Here is a 12238-nt window from a genome sequence, read left to right on the forward strand (position 1 = left end):
ATTTTGACCAAATCAAGATGGCTATAAGTTATTATGTTACTTCTTTTTCATTTTCAAACAAGTGTTTTTCTTTTAATTGTTTTTCTATAATTTTATAACTTGTTTTTCTATCGTAATGTTTATAACATATTTTGACAGTAAAAAATTACTATTTTAATTAATTGTGGTTATTTAATGTTCTTTAACACATTTGTTTTTTTATAGCAATAACCCGATTTGCATTTAATTCTAGATTACAACGTATCTGTTGGAGATAAAGTTTCCACGTAACCGTTAAAAGTATGAATTCATTTTATTAATATATAAGTAAAACGCAAGATATTTATTTATTTATGTATTTATTTAGGATCAAATACATTAATAATTATTTTAATTTTAAAATTATGAAAATGAATTCAATTTATATTAAAAAAATATAAATTGAATCTACATAAATATAAAAACGAAATATACATATAAACCGTTTTATTTTAAGAGATTAATGTAATACTAAAGGGCATTTAATTTGTTCATGTCATTTACCTTCCAAACGCATAATTTTCCATTCAAAATAAATACAAAAAGAAAGAAAGTATATATTGCAGAAATTGAGGAGGTGGGTAGGTTGGCAACTCACACGAGTCATCTTTAGGTGTTGACATATAACATAAGATTCCAAAAACAATAACACCCTCCTCTGAATTCATCATTCATCTTCACCTCATTTGTTTTTTCAATTTATTTATAGGTGAAACTAGGGATCTTGTTGGGCTGCTCAGTGGTTACATCACACATTATTGTTTTATTAGGGAACAAAGCCGAACTATAGTGAGCTGCTTTTGTTTGATCTTAGAACATTGCATTCTTCTCTCCAAAGAGTTCTTTGGCTATCTACTCTGCCCTACTAATGGTAAAGATTTTCACTTACTTTTGTCCTATTTTCTATTTGTTTCTGATCATTATTTGTTGTTTTAATGCTGCTGTGTGTAACTAATATGGAGGTGTTTTTTTGTTGATTCTCAATTTCTCATTTGAATGCCATTGTTTTATCTCACCTGATCATTTTTCTGTGTATTTTTCAATAGAAAATAATTGTTTTTTTTTTCCTGCATTTTTTTTAATTTTTTATTCCATATTTTTTTGCTCTGCTGAGCTGATTCTAGGATGGCAGTGAAGATAGATTTTTCAAGCCAGTTAATAGCCTTTGAATTTGAAAATGATGAAACTCTGGAGTCTCTTTTCTTTTCTTTCCTTCAAAAAAAATTACATAGTCTCTTTTTTATTTTTAATTCTAAGTGGTTTTCGCTGTTGGAATTATTTTTGTGCAAAAAAGACATATAAAAGCCGCAAAAAATTCTATATTTACAGCATGCTAAAAAATAGATCAATCGCCCTACGTAATACGTATACCCTCTTAATAATCATATACCAGTTCTTTGTTTTTTTAATTAAAAATAAATAAATACGCCATTTTTATAGGTTTTTATGCGTACGTGAAGAGGGTTTGGTTTATAAATAATATTTTTCGAAATCGAAAATAGTAGTATTCTTGTGGGGATGAACTTTCGAGATATAGTTCGTTTCTTGAGTTGTTGTAAGATGTGTGTTTTTTTTTATGGGGTGAGTATAACTTAAACACCAAAAAACACTGTGGGTGGTACTTTCTCACGTTCAAGTAAGTAAGTGTTTAGGAGAGATATAAGAATTCTATGAATATAAAATGTTAGACATATGAAATAGAACTTATAAAATTTATCTTGCGAGTCTTTTCTTGAGATATAGAAATAGGTGTCTTTTATAGGCATAGAATTGATGAATAGAATTGATGTTATGACCGTTGGTCGTTAACTCGGAAATAATGGTTATTAAGATCGTTCGTAACAAGCTTAGAATGAATGCAAATGAAGTCGAGTAGACGGACTTATAATATAATCGATCAAGTATAAACAACATGGCTATGAAGAAAACACTTTAAATTTTTCCATGAAGAAAACACTTAAAATTTTTTTTTCTAAAAATCTCATCCTTTAGGAGTTTTGGTGTTTGTACTTTGTAGCATCGTATTTGTACATGGCAAGATTGGACATGTTTATTGTTAAAGATATCATGTTTCTGAATTACATTATAGTGGGTATGGTGTGTATGTACTTATTGGTTACTTCAATTGTTGGGATATCATATCACAGACTACTTCAAGGCGTGTAGCAGACAGGAAGGTTGCAAGGTTTGAAAGGAACATTGCAAAGAGATGTTCCGAAAACAAGAAAGGATTCTTTCCTTATCCAATTCGCCACATCTTGATTGGTTTCCTTCTCTCCATCCTCATCGGTTCATGTAAGCTATTGCTCCCTTTCCTTCCCTCTCAAAATTTAATAAATTAAAATGTCTGTCCAATTTATTAGAATTTTGTTTGTTTGCAGCTCTGTTTGTGATCATTAGGACCGCTTCAAGCCGAGGGTTGTGAACGTTTACTACTGTAGTCTGTGTAGTTTATAAAACATCCAACAGGTTTCTAAAAGAAATGTTATATTATATTAGAGTCCACCTTAGATCAGCTGAATGTTGATCGAGAGTGAATTCAGAACTGCTTTGATATGATAATGAATAAATAGTGAGTTTCTAGTTCTGTTAAAATGCCCTGTTTTTATTTAAGCCCTCTGCCCAACAAGCTAACTTGGTGTAGTGAAGTCATAATTCATAGCAACATTTGATTCTTACATGTGTGGATGCAGTACTAAAATTATGTAAAAGAATCTTGCTAAGAATAAATTACTTTATTACCCTATAAACCCAAACATCTTTGGTTCAGTAACTGGTATTTTGGTAATAGAGTAAAATATCGTTTTTGTCCCCAACGTTTGGAATAAATCCTATTTGTATCCCTAACGTTTAAATCGTCCTATTTATATCTCTAATGTTTATAAAAGTGATTCAATGTTATTCTGCCGTCAATTACACAACATCATGAACGCTTTAGTTTGAGTTTTAAAAATCTCTTCTTGAAGTTAGAATACAAATGTATGGAATAGAATCGACGATCCACTCTGAAAAATAGTTCATCAAAAGTTGAAACTAATTCCTACAACATTTACATAATTCACTTTTTTAAGGACATAATTGAATCTAAACACAAATTGTGGGTATAATATTAAAATCGAATACATCTGAGACCTAATTGAGAATGAATACATCCAAGTGAAAATAATTGAAAAATATAATTTGATTTGTTAGTATAATTGATAGTAGGATAATATTGAATCACTTTTATAAACGTTATGGATACAAATAGGACGATTTAAACGTTAGGGACATAAATAAGATTTACCTCAAACGTTGGGGACAAAAATGATACTTTACTCTTGGTAATATTTGTATCGAGTTTCATGGTAATCTCGTTACCTTATTCTCTGTGATGTTTGACCATATACAACTAGCAATAATTTACTCTTCATGTTTAAAGAGACAATGTCCAACATCTGAAACAGACATGTGTAATAACAAAACTGGAAGATGGTGACAGTGAAGAAGAGATAAGAAATCTCTAACAAAACATTTGAGATTCTTTTATTTATGCAAATCTGTGGTTCACTCTACCTCCATAGGCTACTTTGCTCTCATCAGATCTTCGACCTATAAACTTGATTGTTGTTGCCACGCTTTTCTTGGTGGAGTTGTGGCAACAATCAGAACTCTTGGAGAACTTTCTGTCAAAAGAGCTGAAGTCAATCTCAGGATATACTTTAACATTAACATCCTCCTCAGATACAGATAAGCTTTCATCAGGTAGAGAGCCTGAGCCAGACCCCATAACCTCAAAATCCTGTATAAAAGTTAATTTGATGAGAAAATTGTCTCAAAGTCAAAGGCCTCATTTAGTAAATACCTGTCTTGCACCAAAAGTTATCAAATGTTTTTGCTGTATCTCTATCTCAGTGTCTATGTATTTCTACTTTAAAACATTTTGCCGAAAAGAAGAGGGAGAGAGGAGACATTTTTTCAACATATCACTAGAGAGGGTGTGTGAGTTACCCTTGATCTTGACTTGGTATTGACTGGTGTTAAGCATGGATTTAGATCCTTAAGTAATAAGTCATCTGATTGGTCATCAGAGCTGAAATCCTGCATTAAGTGTTAAGCCAAATGAACCCAAAACGCTTGTCAGCTCGATATAATTGCCCAAGAAATATCGACAGTTCCCATTAATCTTACAGTAGGACGAGTGAAATTTGGTGTATGATAAAGTAACTGATTTAAAGGTATATCAAGATCCATGATGATAGATTATCTTAATGCATGATGCATCATAGCATTGTCATGGGAATAATAAAGTTGTCACATCTCAGTCCAATTTTTCTTATTCAAATACATGAACTCAAGTTTGCTTACCCAAGAGTTACAAGAATCTTCACGGGCATGTGTGGGTGTTCTTGGAGAACTTGCATAGCCCTGGAAGCTTGTTTTTGCTGAATACTTATCGGCCTTAACCTTCAATCATATCAAATACAGAGTTACAAACAAATGAAGAAGCAACAAAGATCTAACAGTAGCACATGATAATAGATTTGTTGAAATAGTTATACCTCTGCAAGATCCTCGGCAAGGGTTTGAAGCTGACCAGTGAGAGAAGTGACCTGCTGCTGTAGAGTTGGAATGACCATCTTAGCCTGCTTCAGCTCTGAGCTTTGCTTCTCTACAAGTTCCTGAAGCTCAGAATTGGTTGTATCAGGGAACAGTATTGCACTCTTCAATGACTTTATCTCTTCTCTTTGCTTTAAGCACAAATCCTTCAGCTTCTCCACCTGCAAATTCATAACCCTAACTTAATTCAAACAAAATCACTATTTCATTTCCTATAATTGGAAATCAAACACTTAAAAGACTTACTTCTTTGTTCTTCTCATCGAGCAAGATCTTGAGCTGAGAAATCTCCCCTTCCTGCTCCTTATTCATGGTGAGAAGTTCCCTCTCGCTTCTTAGCACCATTGCCAGTGTCCTGGTGTTCCCCTTGACCTCCGTGAGCGCCTTCACCTCCGACGACCCTGGCTTCCCGCCGAAGAGCTTCTTCTGCAGCGACGACAGCCCTGTAGCCTTCTTTGCGTCTTTCTTCAGTTGTTGTGCTATCAAATCGGAGGGAACAATTAGTTTGGGTTGGTGGTTGGTGGACTTGGGCTTCTTCTGCATGATGAGCTTCTTCACCATTGTGGTTAAGCTCGGATCCACCTTCTTGGTGGCATTCACGAGCGCACGAGATGAAGAGTGGGGTTTGGTGGTGAAGTCGGAAGATGAAGAAGGGTCGGAGAAGTGTGAGGAAGTTGAGGAGCGAGAATCGTAGGTGCTGTACCTTGAAGATGGCTTCATTGAAGACGCCATTGAAGAGAGAGAGAGAGAGAGAGAGAGGTTTGAATTGAAGTTTGAGTTTGAAGGAAGAGGGAGTGAAGGGGGTTATAGGGTTTGGAATGAGGACACGTGGCGGATAATTGAGTGGGTACCCTATTTTGGCGGTGTCTTAATTCAAATGTTTATATTTTGATTTCACGTGTTGGGCGCGGCCTCTGTGGTCTTTAGTGTTTATGTGTTTAATAATAATAATCATAAAGGAAAGTATGAGGAGCTAATCGAATATTTGTACAATGTGTACAATGGAGATTTAGGGAGTATTAGAGATATAATTATTAATGTTATCTTTTTTCATCAGCTGAAATTTTTTGTGATGAGTGGTATCGTGACATAGTACTAAAGTTTTAGATCCAAAAGGTCAAGAGTGTTCGATCCTTGGTGAACCCGAAAATCAGTTTAAATTTTTGGAAAGATGTTTATTATTATCCTAGTACTCAGATAGTTATTCTAAATAGTATGAGAGATGTTCATTTTATAACTCATATAGTCCATTGTACACATTGTACAAATAAATCATTGTCTCCCTAACCAGACTCTAATCATAAATCATAATCGTGAGGCATGACATAATAACACATTACAGTACAGTACTACTGTACTGTTCTGCCTTGCTATGTTTGGAAAATTGAGAAAGCAAATCAAAGTGAATGAAAAATTGAAAATTGAATGCACACTACTCAATACTCATCATCGCCTAACAGTCACAGGTATGTATTTATGAGCTGTCATTTTTGTTATTTATGTTTATTGTTTTGTATGTGCTTGTATTAGGTTAACGCATTTTGTTGGCCATCTAAAATGTATACTAGTAGAATCATCCAAGCTGCAAAACCATTATCATGAATTGAAGCGCTCTGCACATACCAGTTTTGGATCTGTTTACCAATCCGTACGTGCTTACTATGACTTTGCTAATGGGAAAATGATGATTTGACTGATGTAATTTAACATGTAACTTGTTATGAATGTGATATGATATACACTAGTTAAGGAATTCAAAAGCAATCATCATTTACAATTTATCTACCAAAATACCATGTTCAATGACTAATTAATACTATGTAAAAACTTGAAAAATAAAAACTTAATCATTGACTAATTGTTGTAAAAATAATAAAGCTAATTTTTTATGGAAAAAATTATAAAAATTAAGGAAACAAATTTAAACAAAATAAAAGGAGGAAAATTCTCCTACTTATAAGCCATTAAAAATTAACATGAAAATAATACGCATTATTCATTAATTATTATTGTATGGTTAAGGTGAGAAGAATTTTAATATAAATAAGTAATCTCATTAGATAACAATAAGCATCAAACAAGTGAGAATTTTTTGCTATGTATAGAGAGAGGTGTATTCTCTTTTCGCTAAGAGAGAGTATTATTGTAATCTCTTTGTAATAGAGAGAGTATTATTGTAATCTCTTTGTAATAGAGAGAAGTTGTAATTCTCAAATAAAGTTATTCAGTTGTTTTCATATTTTATACAAATTTTTTATTTTTCATCTCTATATTTTGCTGTGTCATTTGTCTAGTACCTAACAGTGGTATCAAAATCAAAGGTTGCTGATTGATCTTTTTTTTTCTTCTACTGCAAGTTATTGCGTAAAAAAAATGGCAACAAAGTATGAAATTCCAAAATTTAGTGGGAGTAATTTTTCTGTATAGAAATTGAAGATAAAAGCCATTATGAGAAAAGACAATTGTGTGGCAGCAATTGAAGGTAGACCTACTGGAATTACAGATGAAAAATAGAAGGAGATAGACAACAATGCTGTTGCAAATTTATACTTAGCACTAACTGACTCAGTTTTATCAAGTGTGGCAGAAAGAAAAAGATAGCAAAGAAAATTTGGGATGCTCTCACCAAATTATATGAAGTCAAGTCACTTCACAACAAGGTATTCTTGAAGAGAAGACTTTATACTCTTCGAATGAGTGAGTCCACATTGGCAACGGATCACATCAACAATCTAAATACGCTATTTTCCCAACTCTCATCGTTGGAATATACCATAGTAGAAAACAAATGTGCAGAGCTCTTACTTCAAAGTTTACCAGATTCATATGATCAACGTATCATTAACTTAACTAATAATATTTTGACTGATTATCTTTCTTTTGATGACATGCTGTTGCGGTTCTTGAAGAAGAATCTAGGCGCAAGAATAAAGAAGATAGATTAGAGAGATCAAAACAAGCAAAGGCTTTGTTAATGACAAGAGGGAGATCAATGGAGTGTGGTTTCAATGGGAGTCAAAGTAGACCAAAGTCACAAAGTAAGAAGTAGGTTAAATGCTACAATTGTGGTAAGAGAGGACACTTCAAGAAAGACTGTTGGAATAAGAAGAGTATACAGAAAGTTCCAGAAGGATCAAGTTCTCAAGGATGTGTTGTGAGTACCTATGATGATGGAGAAATCCTGTATGGCGAAACAATAATTAGTTCTAAAGGCAGCAAACAACTCACTGATGTCTGGATTGTTGATTCAGGAGCAACCTGGCACATGACTCCTCATCGAAGATTGGTTTTGTACATATGAACCTGTCTTGAAATGATCAATGTTTATGGGAAACAATCATGCCTTAGAAATTGTTGGAATGGGTACTGTCAAAAAAAATGTTTGATGGTTCTATTCATTCACTTCAAGAGGTAAGACACGTGAAATGCTTGAAGAAGAATTTATTGTCGATTGGGCAATTGGATGAACTTGGTTGCAAGACCCATATTGAAAGTGGGATCTTGAAAGTTGTTAAAGGAGCTCTTGTAGTAATAAAAGTAGAAAATATTGCAGCCAATCTATACATGCTTGTGGGAGATATTTTGCAAGAGGCAGAGGCATCAATTGCTTCAGCAAGTCAAGAAGAAATGACGATGACATGGCATCGCAAACTGGGCCACATGTCAGAACAAGGCTTGAAGATTTTTGTGAAACGCAATCTCATTCTTGGGCTGAAATCGGGAAGCTTACTGTTTTGTAAGTACTATGTTACAAACAAGCAACATAGATTGATGTTTGGTAGATCAACTGCTCGGAGCAAGTATATATTGGAATTGATTCATTCTGATGTATGGGAGTCGCCAGAGATATCCCTAGGAAGAGCAAAATATCTTGTATCATTTATTGATGATTACTCTAGGAGGCTATGTGTGTACTCAATCAAGAAGAAGTCAGACGTGTTTGAGATGTTCAAAGAGTTCAAAGCAAAGTTAAAACTTGAATCTGGAAAGAAGATCAAGTGTTTAAGGACAGATAATGGAGGAGAATATGTCGGTGGTGATTTTCAAACATTTTGCAAGCAAGCAGGTATTCAACGGCAATTCACAGTTGTATATACGCCTCAGCACAATGGTGTAGCAGAGCGAATGAATATGACTCTCCTAGAAAGAACACGAACTATGTTGCAAACTGCAGGTTTAGCCAAGTCTTTTTGGGCAGAAGCTCTTAAAACTGCCTGTTATGTGAAAAATCGATCACCATCAACTGTAATTGGGTTGAAGACACCAATAGAGATGTGGCAAGTTAAGTCACCTAATTATTCTTCTTTACATATATTTGGTTGTCTTGTGTACGTGATATACAATTTTCAAGAAAGAAAAAAAAACTAGACCCAAAGTCTAGAAAATGTATATTCTTGGGTTATGCTGACAGAGTTAAGAGGTATCGCGTGTGGGATCCCACTACCCGCAAGGTAGTTATCAGCAGAGATGTGATATTTGAAGAAGATAAATTGCAAAAGAAACAAGAAAATGACAGCCTGTTAAAGAGATAGCCACTATACAAATAGATGAGAAATACAGAGAATGTGATTTTTCTAAAGCAGAACCAGAGCACGAAGAATAAGAAGCAGAAGCCAATGACATAGAAGTTTGTCGATCCACTCGACAAAGAAGAACACCACCGTGGCACTCAAATTATGTTTTGACAAGCCATGATGCATATTGTCTTCTAACAGAAGATGGAGAACCAACAACTTTTATGGAGGCTATGCGTAATCCAGACGCTTCTATGTGGATGACAGCAATGCAAGAAGAAATTGAGGCATTACATAGGAACCATACCTGGAAACTTGTTGAACTTCCAGCAGGTTGGAAAGCCATTGGTAACAAATGGGTTTACAAGATCAAACGAGATAGTAATGATCAGGTGGAACGATATCGTGTAAGATTGGTTGTCAAGGGATATGCTTAGAAAGAAGGTGTTGACTTCAATGAAATATTTTCTCCAATGGTAAGACTAACTACTATTAGAGTAATTTTGGCTATACGTGTTGTATTTGATCTACATGTGTTGTATTTGATATACATCTAGAGCAATTAGATGTAAAGACTATTTTTTTCATGGAGAACTTGAAGAAGAGATATATATGCTCCAACCAGAAGGTTTTGAAGGACAAGGAAAAGAAAACTTGGTTTGCAGGTTAACTAAATCTCTGTACCGTCTAAAGCAGGTGCCAAGGTGTTGGTACATGATATTTGATTCTTTTAATATTAGCCTTGGATACAACAGACTTAGTTCAGATAATTGTACCTATTACAAGAAGTCTAGTGATAATGATTTCATCATTCTACTGTTGTATGTGGATGACATGTTAGTTGTAGGTCCAACAAAGATCAAATCCAAGAATTGAAGGCACAGTTGGCTAGAGAGTTTGATATGAAAGATTTGGGACCAACAAACAAGATTTTAGAAATACAAATCCACCGAGACAAAAGGGATAGGAAGATTTGGCTATCGCAAAAGAATTATTTGAAGAAGATCTTGCAACACTTCAATATACAAGAATGTAAGCCAATTTCAATCCCATTTCCTATGAATTTTAAATTATCCTCAAGTATGTGCCTTAGTACCGAAGCAGAGAGGATAGAAATGTCTCGAGTACCGTATGCATCACTGGTGGGAAGTCTTGTGTATGCCATGATCTGTATAAGGCCAGATATTGCTCAAGCAGTTGCGGTGGTAAGTCGATTTATGGCAAATTCGGGTAAAGAGCATTGGAATGTTGTTAAGAGGATCTTGAGATGCATCAAAGGGACCTCGAATATTGCATTATGTTTTGGAGGATCAGAATTCATTGTCAATGGATATGTCGATTCAGACTTTGCAGGTGATCTTGATAAACGAAAATCTACTACGGGCTATATGTTTACACTTGTAGGAGGAGCTGTGAGCAGGCTATCTAAATTACATACTGTTGTAGCTTTATCTACTACAAAAGCTGAATATATGGCAAGTTACACAAGCATGCAAGGAAGCTATTTGGATCTAGAGGTTGATGGAAGAACTCGGGCACAAACAACAGAAGATTTCTATGTATTGTGATAGTCAGAGTGTCTTGTACATTGTAAGAAATCCTGCCTTTCATTCAAGAACAAAACACATTGGAGTACAATATCACTTTGTTCGGGAAGTAGTAGAAGAAGGAAGTGTTGATATGTAGAATATTCGCACTAAAAATAACCTAGCAGATGCCATTTCAAAACCAATCAACACTGAAAAATTTGAATGGAGTAGATCTTCATATGGCCTATCGAACATATGAGTAACAAGAATTTTTTAAAAATTTACCAAAATTAGCTTTAAGTGGGAGATTATAAAAATAATAAAGCTAATTTTTTATGGAAAAAAAATTATAAAAGTTAAGAAAACAAAGTCAAACAAAATTGAAAGGAGAAAAATTTTCCTACTTATAAGCCATTGAAAATTAACGATGAAAAGTAATACGCATTATTCATCAATTATTGTTGTATGGTTAAGGTAAGAAGAATTTTAATATAAATAAGTAATCTCATTAGATAACAATAAGCATCAAACAAGAAGTGAGAAGTCATCCTGAAAGAGTGTTATTATAATTTCCTTATGAAAGAAAAAAGTTGTAATTCTCAAAGAAAGTTATTCAGTTATTTTCGTATTTTATACAAATTTTTAATTTTTTATTTCTATATTTTGCTGTATCATTGCAAATTGAACATAATGATATTAGAACAATGTTCTTGCTAAAGCATCCAAGTAGAAAACATCACCCACACCCAACCTATTATCTATTTCCCATAAACACCTCAATGTTTCATATTCATATCATGATATGTATGGAGTGGGAACCAATAAAAGATTGTTCTTGATTCCAGACACAGATCCAAATGTTTCACTGACATCCAAATCCTGTGCTTTGATTCCTTTTGGAACTTGCCAATTGAAGTGGTAAAGCAACTTAGCCAAAGCATACTCAACATTTGATAAACCAAAGGAAATTCCTGGACACATTCTTCTTCCGGCACCAAACGGAATGTACTCGAAATTCGATCCTCTGAAATCAACACAACTGCCATGGAACCTTTCCGGTTTGAAGCTCAATGCATCATCCCAGTGTTTAGGATTAATCTTAATGCTTCTTTGACTACTGACTTTAGGTAAACAAGTTCTTCCACGTCATGCTCGCGTAATAGTGTTTCCCTTCCTCTGATTTCAGCTTGTAACTTCTTCATTGCTGATGGGTTTCTCATCAATTCCATCATTGTCCATTCTAGTACTGTTGATGAAGTATCGGTCCCTGCCGCAAACATGTCCTAAATAGGTGCCAAAAACATGTTTTTCGTTAGGAAAAGTATAGGTAAACAACAACTTTTTTGAACAATGTGTGAACAATATGAATTAATAGGATTAAAAGAGTAAATTTAATTAATAGCATTAAAATATGATGTAATGTATTTTTATTTGATTGGTGGTTATTCATGTTGTTCAAAATGGTCATTGTTTAACTAGCATTTCCCTTTTCATTAATACCATGTTTTTCACCTTTTTTTTCTCTTGCGTAAAATAAATTGACTCGTATTTTTTTAAAAAAAATATTATTCTTATACT

General features: G+C 33.9%; 1 protein-coding gene, 1 long non-coding RNA gene and 1 pseudogene across 2 annotated transcripts; 1 reads left to right on the forward strand and 2 right to left on the reverse strand.

Annotated features, from left to right (window-relative positions):
* LOC107637555 lies at positions 591-2787 on the forward strand. Its single transcript, XR_001619413.2, has 3 exons — positions 591-889; positions 2166-2313; positions 2400-2787. It is a non-coding gene; the product is annotated as an uncharacterized LOC107637555 (long non-coding RNA).
* Positions 3383-5405, reverse strand: LOC107638712. Its single transcript, XM_016342073.2, has 5 exons — positions 4864-5405; positions 4560-4778; positions 4366-4464; positions 4009-4098; positions 3383-3799 (listed from the first exon to the last, which is right to left on the reverse strand). The coding sequence occupies exons 1-5, from the start codon at positions 5347-5349 to the stop codon at positions 3548-3550; spliced, it is 1146 nt and encodes a 381-aa protein (XP_016197559.1). The 5' UTR covers positions 5350-5405; the 3' UTR covers positions 3383-3547.
* Positions 11332-12238, reverse strand: part of LOC107637556 — a 2281-nt pseudogene continuing 1374 nt past the window's right edge.

This window comes from Arachis ipaensis, chromosome B04 (assembly GCF_000816755.2).
Source record: "Arachis ipaensis cultivar K30076 chromosome B04, Araip1.1, whole genome shotgun sequence".
NCBI classification, from domain to species: Eukaryota; Viridiplantae; Streptophyta; class Magnoliopsida; order Fabales; family Fabaceae; genus Arachis; species Arachis ipaensis.

Bases quoted from the DNA above. Each gene is read 5' to 3' on its own strand.
- LOC107638712 (XM_016342073.2), bottom strand. From the start codon at position 5,349: ATGGCGTCTTCAATGAAGCCATCTTCAAGGTACAGCACCTACGATTCT. The intron at 4,779-4,863 runs GTAAGTCTTTTA...ATGAATTTGCAG, and splicing joins TCGATGAGAAGAACAAAGAA to GTGGAGAAGCTGAAGGATTT. The intron at 4,099-4,365 runs GTAAGCAAACTT...CACTTAATGCAG, and splicing joins AAGATTCTTGTAACTCTTGG to GATTTCAGCTCTGATGACCA.